The sequence below is a fragment of the Anastrepha obliqua genome, chromosome 4 (assembly GCF_027943255.1).
Source record: "Anastrepha obliqua isolate idAnaObli1 chromosome 4, idAnaObli1_1.0, whole genome shotgun sequence".
NCBI classification, from domain to species: domain Eukaryota; kingdom Metazoa; phylum Arthropoda; class Insecta; order Diptera; family Tephritidae; genus Anastrepha; species Anastrepha obliqua.
The window spans coordinates 113,862,568-113,879,596 of NC_072895.1; the positions used below are offsets into that span (position 1 = coordinate 113,862,568).

The 17,029-nt window shown below is 37.4% G+C and overlaps 1 protein-coding gene across 2 annotated transcripts in view; it reads right to left on the reverse strand.

Annotated features, from left to right (window-relative positions):
* Positions 1–980: 980 nt before the first annotated feature.
* Positions 981–17,029, reverse strand: part of LOC129245675 (uncharacterized) — a 48,056-nt gene continuing 32,007 nt past the window's right edge. For both annotated transcript variants that reach the window (XM_054883996.1, XM_054883997.1), the window contains 3 exons: positions 16,193–16,469; positions 15,717–16,119; positions 981–6,523 (listed from right to left, as the gene is read on the reverse strand). In XM_054883996.1, the coding sequence (XP_054739971.1) occupies positions 5,364–6,523; positions 15,717–16,119; positions 16,193–16,469 (1,840 nt within the window). In that variant the 3' untranslated portion in view covers positions 981–5,363. The remainder of the gene's footprint in view (positions 6,524–15,716; positions 16,120–16,192; positions 16,470–17,029) is intronic.

Here is a 17,029-nt window from a genome sequence, read left to right on the forward strand (position 1 = left end):
ATCAACAGCTCTGGATGACGGTAGATATCTGCCTGTTGGAAGTCTCATAATGGTATCAAAATGGCGCTTTAGTGGTACTTGAGTACTTCAGCCAATTCACCTACCTATACCAAAATAACAAGGTAAGTTTGCGCTGCTCTCTATCCGCCCCTGTCTTGTTTCCCTCCCTTTCTTTCATATCACCATAAATAAAAACACATTTCCTCTTATAGGCTCAAAGAGCCAATCGCAGCTAGCAATGAATGAAAATTTTTATTTTAAAAATCAACGGGGTATATAATATATGGGTAGGTATGCATGTACAAGTATGTTGGTGTATATGGTATATAGGGTTAGTATAATAATAATAATGGGGTTTATGATAAGCAATACATTTGTTTTAGTAAAAAGGTAAATGGGATTAAAAGATTTTTTTTTTCTTTTTTGCTGATAGCTTCAAAATTCCGAGAAATGCACGCTGGCAAATCTAAATAGCTTTTCTACGACTCTTAGTAACGGTAATTGATGATTAATTTGTGTTGACAGAAATATACTTAATTTTATATGCTCATTTGCTCAGGTTTACCAGGTTTACTTAGTGAGGCATAGTAAATTGAAAACTTTAAAGCGGACATTCGCTCGACATTTTGGTTTTTTAATTATGACACTTTTGCACGTTATGACACTTATCACTTGAGTGATATGTATTTTTTTTATTAACGTATTTCTTTCTACAGCAATTACTTTCTACATTTCCTAAGAACTGGCATAGGTGTCTTGCGGTAGACCTTAAAGTTGGTACTGTTTTACAATTATCACCTTTTTTGGCCTTTATTATTGTATTATTATTATTATTATTATAAAGGCGAATACGTGACCAGCTAGCCTTTAGAAATTAATTTTTTCATTCCAAAATTTTGTTCAAAGATGGTTTTATCAAAATTAGCTTGTTAAAAAAAAAATTAACTTGTTAATAAAAAAAAAATTAACTTGTTAAAAAAAAATTAACTTGTTAAAAAAAAAACTTTTAAACATCTTAAAAACAATTTCTTTTCCGACAACTTTTAAGTGAAAAGGTATATTACGAGGCAAGCCCAACTTTCTTGGCCCGGAGCCCGTTCTGCCACTCCCTTCTGCAGCCATCAAAGCCACGGTTGGCAAACAGGTTACTCTAACCCACAAGCGAGCTGGACAGGCTGAGAGAGGCTGCAGATGGACAAAACTGATCTTACCTGTCATGTCCGACCGACTGTCACTAAGCAGAAGGGACTGTAGGAGGCTGGTTGGACTGATGACGGGCACCTTCTATGAGCAATTCACATGGAAAAGGTGGGCATCTCAGACAGTGCACTCTGCCCAGCATGTGGAGAAGAGGATGAGACGGCGGACCACTTTCTGTGCGTCTGCCCCGCCTTTGCTGGAATCACGCTTGAGGTATGTGGCACTGATGTGTTAAAAAGCGACCACCTTGGCTCCCTGGCACCACAAAATCTACTTAGATTTCGTCGCAGGTCGAGTAGATTTAAAGAAAATTAAAAAGGGAATCCGAGTGCAGTACAATGGATTTAATTGTGTCTGACTGCTGTACTTGCTAGACTGTCCCAACAAAAAACAAAAAAAAAAAAAAACGTGTCAGGGCATATCTATACAAAATGATACGTAGATTAGCTGATTTTTGAGTTTTTTTTTCTTTCGCCTTGCGCATTAGGATGTCGTGACATTCTGTTGTCCAGAACATTGTTGTTGGTTTAGTGCTACCTCCTTGTATAGATTCGCCTTGTTCTGAAGGTAGTAAATATTTTAGACAAGCGTCATAAACAAAAAGTAATTTATTTTCAGACAAAAGAAATTCTAACGCAATAAAAAAATAAAATGAATTCATACACCCCGAGATGTACTAACTGCCAGAAACTAGGGCATACCGAAAAATTGTGTCGCAACTCAGAAGTATTACAGGTTCTACTGTGCTCAGTCTCCCCTGCATAGTTCATGCACTGGCAGCTGGTGTGTTAATTGTACCAAAAAAACTCATAAGTCGTTTGGCTCTGCATGTCCTACCTTTCTTAAGCATAAAGATAAAATTGAACATTGATGCACAGCGCGACAAGCATGGAAGTTATACAATAACAACCCTGAAGCTTATAACACATTCAACCACACACACACAAAATCAACGCTAACCATGGCGAATCGGCTCTGCTAGAAACAAGAGAGCACACTCTTGGTGTGTTTGTGGACATTGAAGGAGCTTTTTACAATGCTACCTTTGACTTTGTGTGCTCTTCTATCAGAACTTATGGAGCAGAAAAAATTATTTTCAGATAGATTCACTCTATATGTACTATCGAAAAGACAGCTTACCATGGATAGAGAAGGCGATGAAGGAGTCAAGGTTGAGGTTAAGAAGGTTGTCCACAAGGCGGTGTACTCTCTCGCCTACTTTGGTGCTTTGTTGTGGACTCTCTTCTTAATGAGCTCTGTTGTGGACTCTCTTTTTAATGATCTGCAGGAAATTGGACACATCCAAACCTACACAGACGATGTGTGCTTATTAATCTCACTTGAAACGCAATATGGAAACCTGTTACTACCCACATTGAAAGGGGTAACACTGTAACTGTCTTCTGAGGTTAAATAAAGGGTTTTCCAATAACAGGTGTTATTTAAATATGTAAAAGCCTATCGAGAGATGATTAATGATTTTTTATGGTCGGAATTGGATGGTATTGATCGGGACAACGATTATTTTCAACAAAACGGCGCTACGTGCCACACAAGCAGCGATCTTTACGGGAAAAGTTTCCGGACCGTGTAATCTCTCGAAGAGGTGATCAGAAGTTCTACGCCAACAGCCCAGGGTCGATTCAAGATCTCAACTATGGAATTCGTGAGGCTATTGAGGACATCGAGTGCAGCCACTTTGGAATTCGGTTATGGAAAATTTCATGAAAAGTATATTGTCCTGTAAGCGTGGTCGTGGTGGTCATTTGCCTGATGTTATTTTCCACTATTAACGACATACCTTCTATATAATGAAATAAACATCCGATCATTTATATTAAAAAATAGCATTTTTCTTTGAATATCAAAGGCTCTGCAAGTATGCCACTAGGCGCTGAGCCCTTTCTACGTGTCAATTCTGCATCGATTCAACTATGGGTTGACGACTTCATAAGGCTTAACCATAGAGGACTTTGGTCTGGGTTGAACTCGTACAGAGTAGCCAAGTGCTTTGTGACAGAACCAGGAATAGGAAAATAGCGGCCTTTCTTTTAAAACTCAGCAGAAAGGACCTGGGAGTACTGGTGGGTGTAATCACAGGGCACAACGTCTGTAGTCAGCATATGACTGTCAAGGGGGTCGTCGACAGCCCGATATGCCCATCCTGTCTTGAGGATGACGACACTGCAGAGCATTTTCTCTGTACCTGTCCAGAATCAGACTTTGGATATTGGGTTGAGATGTACTGAGTATGGATACAGTTCATACTCTCCTCTTCCGGATCTCTGAAGATTCCTCAATGAATCCAAGAAATTTGTGGAAGAGTTACCTCAAACTAATTTTTCCGTCTTCCCACCCACATTTTATCTTTCCTATCTCTATTATTTCTATTGAAATCTGTCCGGGTGAAGTACAATGGTCTCCTGACTGAGTGCTTGGACTTGTCCAACCACCCCACAAATCTAATCTAATCTAATCTAACCATGGCACAGGCGATTGTTTTAGAAAACGCAATATGTCCGCAAACTCTTTGTTTATTTGCAAATTTATTTGTTTTTCAAACAACTTTTGATTCAAATGAAATCACCTGAAGGTAATAAAACTTTAAGATCTGTTTTACTAAAAAATAAAATCTTTAAAAGAAATTAGTTTTTCATCTCAGTTTTATAAAATAGAAAAAACCCTCAAATTCCTTCAAAAACGTTGTTGTATAGCGAAAAATCGCCAGAAAATTTATTTGCTTTTGAAACGACTTTTGATTCAAATGAATTCACCTGAAGGTAATAAATCGTTAAGATCTGTTTACTGATCTTTAAAAGATATTAATTTTCCATCTCAGTTTTATAATATAAAAAAAACCCAAATTCCTTCAAAAATTTTATCGGCAGAGACTTTGTAGCTTTACAGAAATGTTTTATTAGGCGAAAAATCAAAACAATTAGAAAATAATTTACTTGAAAAAAAAAATGTCTGCCAAAAGATAGCCTTTTAAAACAGTTACACCCTGAATGTCAAGTTTTATAATTTAAAACGTCTGAATTATTTGGCTTTATAACCAAATTAACCAAGCACTATAAACCACAAAGCCTGTGAAAATAATCTGCTTCACCGGCAAATGCTCAAATTCAACACCTCAACGGTCAGCATTTTTTCGCCTGAAAGTCGTCGCACAATAAGCCAACCGACCGGCCCAATTGTGACTCTTTACACTCCATGTGGCGCAACAGCCACCTCAACCTAACCTGCATTTCTCGCAAACGAAATTATGTTGCAGTTATTTTAGAACATAGTGAACTCCTCCATTAACGGTGTGATCACTCGCACTTGATTACGCATGAGCGAGGTGCCTTTGCTTACGCCACTAGTTGCCAATATTCGATGCTTAGGCACCAAAGAGTTTTCACGTTTGCAATACAACTCGACTGATCAAAATATTACAACACATATCGAAACGATAGAAGTAAAATAACGGTATTTACTCATAGAACATTTCAAGTTAAGAGTGTTAAATTGTCATATTGAAATATCGAATCGAGTGGATTATCTATGTGTATATTCGCGCTCCTAATTGGCATCTCATTTTAAAACAACTGAACTGGCACAATATTTTGCAATAAAATCGAAGCTGCTTTCTAAGCAGTTTCATAGTAATACTACTTTACGCGAGCCAACAAAATATTCAAAATGTTTGTTTTTTTGTTTTTGAAGACTTCGCTCCACACACACACACACATACGTAAAATTTACTAACTTGGAAATATTACTGTTCACAAGCTGTTTGGCGTAAAATTTCACGCTCTAATGGTTTTTTTTTTTTTGTATAAGCGATTCTACTCCAAGAGCGTGCCAGAAAGGCAAGAAAATATAAAAATTTAAGAAAAGTTGTCTAGCGGTGGGTGATACAAAGAAAGCAAGTTCGTCGCATTATAAAGTAGACAAACCGATGCAATTCACTTAATATATCCACGGTCATTTCTGCCTAACCTTTCTTCACGCTCTCACAGCATTTGGAATCACCGATACAACAAGACTACGAGCAAAGCTCAAGGCGACACAGAAGCGGCGCCCATAGAAGTCGCTATCCGATATTCGCCCATAAACTTTGCATAAAAATAAAGAAAAAAATATAAATATAACTTTGCGAGTTTGCACAACTTCCACGGTTAAGCGATAATGCAACTTTTCTTCGAAGACTTAGGCTTTTGCGTTGGCTGTGTGTGAACACGCACATGTCTGGAAGACGTCGGGTATTCTTCGTGGCCAACAAATACTCTGCCGTTGCCTGTTGGCTTCCAAGTCGACTGAACATAAGGCGGGGCAGTTCCACTTATAGTTGTTGATGGTGACTTAGTGTATTCTGAAGTCGTGGTATATCTATTTGCACTTATCGGAGTCTTTATAGAAACATATGTGGACGTATTCTGCCACTGAACGTTGTTGTTGGCTGATGTGGACGTACTACGCAACTGGACGTTGTTGTTGGCTGCTGTCGACGTATTACGCCACTGATCGTTATTGTTGGCTGCTGTCGACGTACTACGCCACTGATCGTTATTGTTGGCTGCTGTAGACGTACTACGCAACTGGACGTTGTTGTTGGCTGCTATGGACGTACTACGCAACTGAATGTTGTTGTTGGCTGCTGTAGACGTACTACGCCGCTGATCGTTGTTGTTGGCTGCTGTGGATGTTCTACCTCCCTGAGCGTTATTGTTGGCTGCTATAGACGTATTACGCCACTGATCGTTATTGTTGGCTGCTGTAGACGTACTACGCAACTGGACGTTGTTGTTGGCTGCTATGGACGTACTACGCAACTGAATGTTGTTGTTGGCTGCTGTAGACGTACTACGCCGCTGATCGTTGTTGTTGGCTGCTGTGGATGTTCTACCTCCCTGAGCGTTATTGTTGGCTGCTATAGACGTACTACGCCACTGATCGTTGTTGTTGGCCGCTGTAGACGTACTACGCCATTGAACTTTTTTGTTGGCTGCTGTAGACGTATGGCTTTCAGTAGCTGGCTCACATGTTTGCCTTAGTGGTAGCGATTTCTTATGTAGCTGATTCAAACGATCTCTAATTTCTTCTAAATCTTCGTCAAAAGTACTTGGTCTAGGAGGTATTTCAAAATTGTGTTCATTATGTTGCTGATGCTGGTGTTTTGGTACACGTGGCAACTCTTTTAAAAGGTCATCAAGTTCAGTATTGATATTGTTAGTAGTACTGCTGTTGGCACCCTCGTTAAGATGCAGATAGTTTAAGTGGACACCCTTGTAGAGCGCAAATGTTTGGCGTTGTTTGTTTGTGGACGCTGTCTTAACGGCTGAAAAGAAATGAGAGAAAACAAGTGATTTTATTACCCATATAAAATGAGTATTACACAAAGCAGTTAGATACTTATAATATTTGCAAATCTCACAAAGTCTTTGTCGTATCCGTATAAAGGGGTTCCACTAGTCTGATGTGAAAAAGAAACTACGACTCGTTTTGGTTTCGTTATTTTAACAGCACAAACTTTTGCGGAATGCTGCTGGAGTAACCGAACTGTAGTTGGAAAATGTATATAATTACTTTCTGTTGTTGTTGTGCAACCTATTGAATCCCTGCCTAGGCCGGTTAGCGCGACAATTGTAAGCTGAAGACACGACTTGTTTCAACATGGTCGCACCAACTGAAAATAGACGTCATATGAGTTCGTTTCCAAGGACAATTGAAGAGATGGTTAGTTTTGCGAGGCTCCTTCATAAGCAGGAGCGATATATAGTCTGTGTCAGAAGAAAAGAACCGGTTTTTTTTTGTAACTTCAAGATATATTTCGTTCTGCTTTTTGCTGCTTAATAGTCCCACTCAAGGGCTATGACGCCTGTGCTAACTCAGGTTAGTGTCGGTCGAAACTTTCCCGCAAAACGCAACCAAACAAAAATGAGTGAGAAGTACGCGAAGCGTTTTGGGGCTGTATTTTTATGCACGCATTCGAAAGGGCCGACATTATCTTACGTCGCGGCTGCAAAAGTGATTAAAAATCAAAAAATCACCACAACAAACGATGTGGAATCAGCGGTATAGGGTGTACAAAAAATGTGTTTTCCGAGCGCGGCTTGAAGCGAGTGACGACAAAAAAGCAGGATAAAGTGATCGTCCAACTTTTTAAGCGGGTCCCTTCTTTGTGACCATGCCAAGCGCGATCAATTCTTGCTAAAAAGAGAATAGATGTGAGTATCAACACCATCGAATGTCGACTGAAGTAGGCGAACATATCCTACAGTCCCACATCATCAAAACCACTGCTCTCAGAAAAACACTTTGAGAAACAACAAAACAAGGAAATGGTGTCATAGTTATGGACTGGCCTTCCCAGTCCCCAGACGCCAACCACATTGAAAAAGTGGGGGGAATCATGAAAACACATCTTGCCGGAAAGCCAGTCCACGATTTAATTCGCAAAATCTGGTCCTCTTTATCGACGAGCTACGCAGAAAAGCTGGTTCAAAGCATGAAGAAGATGTCAGACTATACTCGACAACGATGAAGACTACACGTCTTATTGAGTAATTGCGACTCGTAGTTTTGTACATACTGTCATGTAAAAAAATTTTAAATACATAACTTTTATATTTCATGAATCGTGATTATCCTTTTTTCTGTCACAGACTGTATGTCGTGCATATTGGAGTCAAATTTCGATGAGTAGGATTTTAATCTGCTACTATATTTAGCACATAATCGTACACAATCGGTCAACTGACTCAGTATACTGCTAACTATGAAATAGCTGGCGTAAAACTCCCTAGAAATTGAGCCATGAAATACCTATGAAATCGAAATGTTGGTATTCTTGTTGCCGCAACACTATCAAAACCTATCAACTAAACTACTAAGTGGCTTCTTCAAAACTGACGTGAGAAGGCGCCATCAGCACAGGCGATGGTAAATTCTTCAATAAAAAAAAGAGTCCGTAACACGAAATCATTAAAAGACTACACCGCGACACAGTAAGGTATGAATGACATGGTTTTGAATTGCCACCCACCTACCATCGATATTGAGGAGACAGGACTACCGCGGGATTCGAGGAGCACGCTAAGCCAACAGAATCGTGTAGCCGTCACAGGAGTCACCTCGCGAGAGTGTTCCGACCTACCCAGCATGCGGACAGAGCTTGTACAACAAAAGAAGTATCTACTCGTGTGCCACTTCAATGCGACATCTTTGACATCGGAAACTCCCTCTCATCGCACCAATTAATGAACCCACAGTCTCACCGAGTCGTTAGACGGCGCCGATGACACCTGTAGAAAATCGCTGAAAGAGTTATTGTTGCTATAACAACAAAACACATTTAGCGGCATTCATGAATACCACCACTTTCATAAAGAAATTCCCAAAATATATTCAGAAAATTCAAAAAACCAATTTCTTCCTCAAAAGTGATGTTATCGCCTTCAAAGTACTGCCCAACAACTGCAAAGCTCTTTTGCCAGCGTTTGATGGCGAAACATTTCTCGAGCTCCGTCCTCGATTTTTTCATTACTTCCTTTCGACTACTAAACGCCTTCCCTGTAGTGGGTTTTTTTGACTCGATCAAACAGAAAAAAATCGCAGTTGAATTCGATGGTTGTTGGGTGGTGTTCGTTTCGGTCAAAAATTCACGGACGGATAATGATGAAGTGGAAGGATTGTGCGACGGTGCGTTATGATGGTGCAAAATCCACGAGTAGTTATCCCACAAATTCTTTCTTTTGTGGCGAATTGCTTCAGGTAAACGTCTGCCCAAATGCACGTAATGCCGGAACTAAACAAATCCATGGTGTCACTGTCCGGGCTGTGAAAAACCTGACAGGCCTCAAAATCCATTGTCATTAAGTTGGTAGTGTATGCCTTTATGCCCATTCTGGAGCTGCACACCTCGCATAACCTCTTTTCTGTGGCTCCATGTATGATCAGTTTTGATCTTTCCCAAGGGCCGATGTGTCTCTTGTCCATGTAAGAAACCTCAACGCAAGTTTCTTCGTTCCGTGCAACCGGTTTGCGACTTAAAGCATTTATATGGATCAGGTTCGCTCCAATTCGATGTTGAATCGTGTAATTGAATTTTCCCAGTGCGCACCGGGCTATTCGGGGATTGAACTATTTCTTATTGAGAGCCATTATGAGCGTGTAAACAATTTGAACGGATATCGTTCATTGAATTTTACTCTACTTAGTCCTGCCAAAAGTTATGTTACAACTTAGGGGTCCTGGTGGTCTAGAAATTAAAAAAAAAAAAACAAGATTTTTGGTTTTTTCGATATTTCGAAAGTATGGTACCTTAAGAATATACTGTGAAATTTTCATGCGGAAATTCCCAATATTATAAAGGGTTTTCCAATAAGAGGTTTTATTTTGATAAAAGATCAATGGCTTCGTTGCTTGTGTGGCACGTAGCGCCGAAAATAAACCTTGTCCAGATCAATACCATTTGATTCCGGCCATAAAAAATCATTAATCATATCTCGATAGCGAAATCCATTCACCGTAACTATTGCTCCAGCTTCATTTCCAATGACTCCGCCGGACTATAAACCGCACCAAACAGTCATACGTTGAGGATGGAGAGGCTTTTCAAGAATAACTATTGGATTTTCTGAACCACAGATCCGAAAATTTTGCTTGTTGACGAAGCCACCGAGATGAAAATGGGCCTCATCACTCAAGATGATTTTTTATGGAACTCCGGATCATTTTCATGCATTTCAACGACCCAATCAGCAAAGACACGACGTTGTTAATGATCGGCCAGCTTAAGTTCTTGTGTTGACTGGACTTTGTAAGCTTTAAGACCCAAATCTTTATGCAAAATACGGTGTAATGTCGTTTGTGGAATGCCTAATTCCAAAGAACGACGAGGAATGGACAAACCTGGGTTTTCTTCAATACTTTCAGCTACAACAGCAATATTTTCGGTTGCTCTTGAGCAACGTGCACGGATTTTCAACACCTCGAATTTTTTCACAAATTTCTGTATTGCGGTCCGACAAAAATGTTCGAGTTTTACGAACCGTCTCTGCCAAATTTTCACCATTTTTATAGTGAATTTGCATAATTTCAATGCGTTGTTTAAACGAGTACCGTTCCATTTTTATTAATGGCGTAGTTTCTGCTTATCAAATATCTAAAAATTACAGCTTCTAAAGTGACATCTACCGAAATAGCGGCCTATTCAAATGACTTCTACAGCCCATTAACTAGGAAGAGAGTGGTCCGCGCGCTCATGTCCCTCAAACTGAAACTCAGTCGAAACGACTTTTTTCGGTCTATTGTTGTCAAAAAAAAACTATTCAACCGAATCGTCTAAAATTTTAATGTTTTTCACAACATCAATGACTATTGTCCATGTCATGTGACATGTGATTCTAGTCATATTACTATTTCGATTTTTTTTTATATAAAAAAAAATCCTGAAAATACCCTAAATTTTCGAGCTCTAGACCGAGCCGGGACCCTTAAGGGGTTATACGCAGTTATGACTTTCAAAAAAATCGATTTTTTTATTGCATTTTTGTAATGTACATATATATATACGCACGAAATTTGAAGTAGATCTAAGCAATACTTTCGGAGTTATACCTAAATATGTAGAGATGCCTCGGCACGTTTTAAGGTAGGTATTGAAACTTTAAACGTTGTTTGATCGGTCAACCGTTTTAACTCAATCTTTAAAGATACATTTTCTAGTAATTAATCGTTCCTTTTGTAAATCTGATACTTATTTTCCATTTTATAATCAATTTACGGCCAAATTTTAACGTAAAAAGAGGTTGTCTGCAAAGTCGGTTTACTGACGATAGTTTAACGTGATAACGTCATAAGAAAATACTGATTGAATGGTTGCATTTTTCAAAAGAAAATTTTAATTTTATTTGTTTGATACATATTTTGTATGGATATAGAGAATGAGTTAACATTAACATAACATATACTTTAACATAACATAACATAACATAACACAACACAACACAACACAACACAACATAACATAACATAACATAACATAACATGGCATAACATAACATAACATAACATAACATAACATAACATAACATAACATAACGTAACATAACATAACATAACATACAAATTACCCCGTATTAAAGCACTTATCAACAGCTTTCATTTGATACCCATATTGTACATACACAACCAAAGGTTACCCGGGTCCACGTTTTGACCTATATCTCGAGACCCCAGTCACGGAGCGGCATGAAAAATACTCTGTACTAAAGCATTCACCATAACATAACATAACAAATTACCCCGTATTAAAGCACTTATCAACAGCTTTCATTTGATACCCATATTGTACATACACATCCGAAGGTTACCCGGGTCAACGTTTTGACCTATATCTCGAGACCCTATCTACCAATAGGTATTCAAACTATACGGAAATCATCTTCAATACCTACTTAACAATGTGTGTAAGTTTGGTTTAATTCGGTGCAAAGACACGGCGGGTCCACGTTTTGGCATATATTTCGAGACCCTAGTCATCAATAGGTATGAAAATTACTCCGTATTAAAGCACTTATCAACAGCTTTCATTTGATACCCATATTGTACATACACATCCGAAGGTTACCCGGGTCCACGTTTTGACCTATATCTCGAGCCCTATTTCCAAAATAAAATATAATCCATGTTACTCGTGATGTAGCTTTCGAATGGTGAAAGAATTTTTAAAATCGGTCCAGTAGTTTTTGAGCCTATTCATTACAACCAAACAAAGTTTTCCTCTTTATAATATTAGTATAGATATGGTAAATATTACCATACATTTTTTCCTTCAGATATAATAAAAAAATAATAATAATAACATTAAAACAACAGGTATTATTAACAAACTTGGTTTTATTTTAAATTCTTCAAGTAAATCAAATTAATAATAATCAATAAGAAGGCATATGCCAATACAAATACGTGAATTTATATATGTACATATGCGCATATACATACATATATACGCTCACTTAAGTAGGGGAGAGCAAGATGTCGAACGTTGCCGTTCGTTTGCTTTGTTTGCTTTGTCGTTCCTTCCGCTCTTTCGCTTGCAGTTCATTCAATGCAATGAGCAAGGTAACTACATATGGGCAAGGTAACACTAATATGAGCAAGGTAACTACATATGAACAAGGTAACTACATATGAGCAAGGTAACTACATATGAGCAAGGTAACTACATATGAGCAAGGTAACACTAATATGAGCAAGGTAACACTAATATGAGCAAGGTAACTACATATGAGCAAGGTAACTACATATGAGCAAGGTAACGACACATTTTTTCGTGCGTGCAGCCTGTTAAATCGAATTATAAGACGTTATCACGTCAAAATCGAAATCATTTCTTTTAAAAGCTGCCATTTTGTGAAAATTAACTATTTTGATTAGCCGAACGATTAATTACTAGATAATCTAATATATTAACAAAATTTGTTTGGTTTTTTGATTTCAGATAATCCAATCCTGAGTTACGATGTACACCGTAAATCGTCTTTTTTTAAAGGAGGTTCCAGAAATCGCCTGCAGCGCGCTCTATAATCAACATTTTCATAAATAAAAAATTTTGTTACGTTCTTGAAGGATGCTTTTATAACCGCCAAAAATTTTCAAATTAAAATATTCTGAAGTTTCTTCAGGATAAATCCTTGACAACCCGTCTTTTATTTGCTTCATAACTGCGTATAACCCCTTAAGTCCGTCATAGATATGAAATATTGATACTTTTTTAATGAAGCTAGTTTTATTTAATCATGTAAATATTTAAAAAAAGAAATCAATTTCCCTTCGAAATGGTCACCATTTGTTGTTGCAAAACACACGGCTTTCATGGATATTGACGTCGCTGCTTGAACAAGATTGTTTGAGACTCTCCAAACTTCTGTGAGGTCTTCGACAAGCCACGTTCTCCAATTCTGGCCACAAACTGTAGTCCAATGGATTCAGATCTGAACTTCCAGACGGTCAATCTTGTGCGGCTATGAACTCAGGAATATTGTTTTTAGCCACTGCTGTGTGGTGCTTTCCCTTATGGGTTGGAGCGGAATCTTGCTGGAAGATCCAACGCTCTCCATTGAAGAAAGTGTACTGCTCAACTGCTTCACCACGCCTTCCAAAACATCCTCCTGGTACACGTTTGCCCCGGTCTTAACTCTTTTTCGCAGAAATCAAGAGATGTAACGCCTTTACAAGACACTCCCCATCAAACCATTACGGGGGCTGGATGGTGAACCCTTGGAACAACATTTTTTGCGTCTTTAGAAGTTTTACCATAGATTCTGTCGCTTTGCTTTTTAAAAACTTCTTCAGCAGTGAACATTTTCTCACCTGTGAAATGAATATTTTCATTCCCGTTGTCCGCGTGCTACCGAAGAAGCTGCTTGCATCTGTCGAGTCTAATTTTCTTCAAGCGCGTAATCAAAAGATGATCAGTCCAATTAGTCTTGACATAGATCTGGTCAATAAATTTATTTCCCTGGACATGATTTTCTGCTTTCTAAATGAATTTCTGCGAATTCTCACTCGAACGGTTTTTATGGCTGCACTGGTTCGAACGACGCGAGGACGACTACTTCTTTTTCTGTCTGTCAGTTCAGACGTTTTGGATAAACGATTGATCATGCGGCAAACAAACATTCTCGGAATATAAAGTTTTTTCAGCAATACCTAAATCTCACTTGCACGTTTACCCCACTTTTGTAATGCAATCACTGTAATGCGATTTTTCTTAGCTCCTCACGCCATTGTTAACAAGCGAAATTCGCCACACGGGTGAGTATAATTTATGAATAGACAATGCATACGAACAAAAGTAAAAATAACGGAACTTTTTCAGCGAATATGTTCTCACCGTATGCATTGTAAACATTGTCACAGAATTTATGGCAAGGCAATAATAAACGCATTTATCTGCTTTATGTACTTACGTTTACTGTGCGTACTATTTCTACTACCTTCCTACTATCATTTTTGCAGGAGCCGATCACATTCTTCGCCTCTCACCCTACTTCCGAAATGCGACAATAGATTAAGGAGGATCAAATTTCAGTTGTCACTGAATACGGAACCTTTTATTATTGAATCATGTCTGAAATCTCTAACTGAATGCATGAAAATACATCCTTCACTGCAAAACTGTCCTAAAGGTTCAGTCAGAAACCGCGAAAATCATTACTCTCACTTGCATGTGCTTTTATATTCAAAAATTTTATTACCAAAAATCTACTTTGCACTGTATAAGCATAGCTATTGGCCAGCAACAAAGCCAAACATGAAACAGAATAATAATAATAGTTTATTTTTTCCACATGAATACAATTCCACAAAACGTTAATAAAAAGTGAGTTTAACCCTTAGAGTTAGCTTGTTTTTATAACTTCATATCTTTCCCTTTAGATTATCAAGTTTTATTTTAAATTTAATTTATTTTTTAATAACTTCGTAAATAATTTCTTTCTCTCTTTTTCCCTGTAGGTTATCGATTTTTATTTTAAATTTAATTTATTTTTTAATAACTTCGTAAACAATTTCTTTCTCTCTTTTTCCCTTTAGGTTATCGAGTTTTATTTTAAATTTAGTTTTTTTAATAACTTCTTAAACTATTTATTTCTCTCTTTTTCCCTGTAGGTTATCGAGTTTTATTTTAAGATAAATTTTTTTTTTTAATAACTTCATAAATAATTTTTTCTCTCTTTTTCCCTGTAGGTTATCGAGTTTTATTTTAAATTTAGTTTTTTTTAATAACTTCTTAAACTATTTATTTCTCTCTTCTTTCCTTTAGGTTATCGAGTTTTATTTTATGTTAAATTTTTTTTTTAATAACTTCGTAAATAATTAATTTCTCCCTTTTTCCTTTTAGGTTAACGACTTTTATTTTAAATCCTGTATAAAAACCTATTAATGACATTCTAATATTAATTTGTTTATAGTTAAATAAATATAAGGGGAACCCAAGTTGCCCCCCTCTTCGTCCTTTATATTATAAAATAGACACCGTACTCTAAGGGTTAAACAGACGCAAACAAAAAATTTGAGCGATCATGCCAAACGAAAGAAAATAAAATTTCACTCATTGCATGAATCGGTTGAATCAAGTTATAAAATTAATACAATACATAATTTAAATAAGCAAAAACATTTCAGAAACAAAAACATAAAATAAAAGCTCTTTAATCTCTTAACATTTAAATAAAAGTGTGATTGATAGATATGTATGTATGTGAATATTTATGCATGTAAGTATATATGTAGATGTGTATATGTATGTATGCATGCAGATATGTAGATGTGTATATGTATGTGTATGCATGTATGTATGCAAGTCAATTCACATCAGCCAGCTTAAAAGCAAACGGATCACGAAGGAAAACATACACACGCACACATACGAGTACACCCTCTCACCGTTCACACTACAACTTCGTCTTAACTTTTTTAAGTTTCACAATTCTCAGTTTACAAAAAAACATGTGAGCTCTTACTTTTGAATGTGCTGCTGTTCTTGCTTTTGAGCGCATCATCCGCGGCCGATGCACTTTCATTCGCTTGCCCGCCAACTGCATTCCCCTGGGTCTTTATCCATTCGTTTACACTTATGATCTTCGGTTTTGCACCGTTTTTGTTGTCCTCAGCTAAATTCTCTTTACTAACATTTAACTTCTCCATAGATTTCGCAAGTTTCTGCGTTGCTTCATCGTTAGTTTTACCATTCTGCGACGTATTCGAACCGCTGATATCACTTTCATGATAGGTGGCACCCACCAATGTTTTGTGCAATTGACATTGTTCAATGATATGCTTGAAATCGTCGTTTATGCTCAAAGTTTTCGGATTGCCGATGAGTATCAGTAACGAACGGGCGCGCGATAGGGTCACATTTAAACGCTGCAATGTGAATAGATTGAAAATAAAAGGAATAGAAATTTAACTACAATAGAAAATTGAAAAATATACTCACTTTTGGACTGTCCAAAAATCCCAATGTCTTGCTGAACGAACGTACAAAGGAGACAATTATTATGGTTTTTTCTTTTCCTTGGAAAGATTCGACAGCACCCGTTTCGATCTCATACCAATTACGTAGATTCAATTCCTCCTGAATGCGCATATATTGTTTCTTATATGGCGAAATAATGCCAATGTCCTCCTGCTTCAGTTTTTTGCCCTTAATACCGAAATATAGTAGATCGCGTACATAATCCATCACGACGCTAATCTCTAGCGGATTATATCGACTGTAAAAAAAAGGTGAATCGGTTGGTATGTTGTAGATTTGTAAAACATTAGTTTGGGGGGGGAAATCGATTAAAATTTCTGCTCAATGGTTAAAACTGTTTCATGGTCGATCTTTAGTTCCCGGACAATGGTAAGACTACTAACATGCCGGTCAACTTCGATTATTTCTGTGATTTTATCGACATTATAGAAATTTCCTTTAACATTAAAAATGCCTGCACGGAATCGACGAAACCAAAATTGCACGAAATTAGCTGTTACAGTATCGACACCATAAACACCATTCACGATTTCAGCAGCCTGCCTTGCATTTTCATCTTTATCAAAGAAAAACTTTAAAATGTGTCGCATTTTCTCTTTGTTGACTTCCATTGAATTGAAAAAATAAAGAACAGCAAAATATTTTTACTCAGTATGAAATGTCACCTTGACAACGAGCATAAACTTTTAATCAAAGCGCATTTATTGAAGGTGATGGCACGAAACCAACAACAATGTTTTGTACCTTTAATTGTCACAGCAAGGTATTGGCAAAGTATATTAGAAAATAAAAAATTAA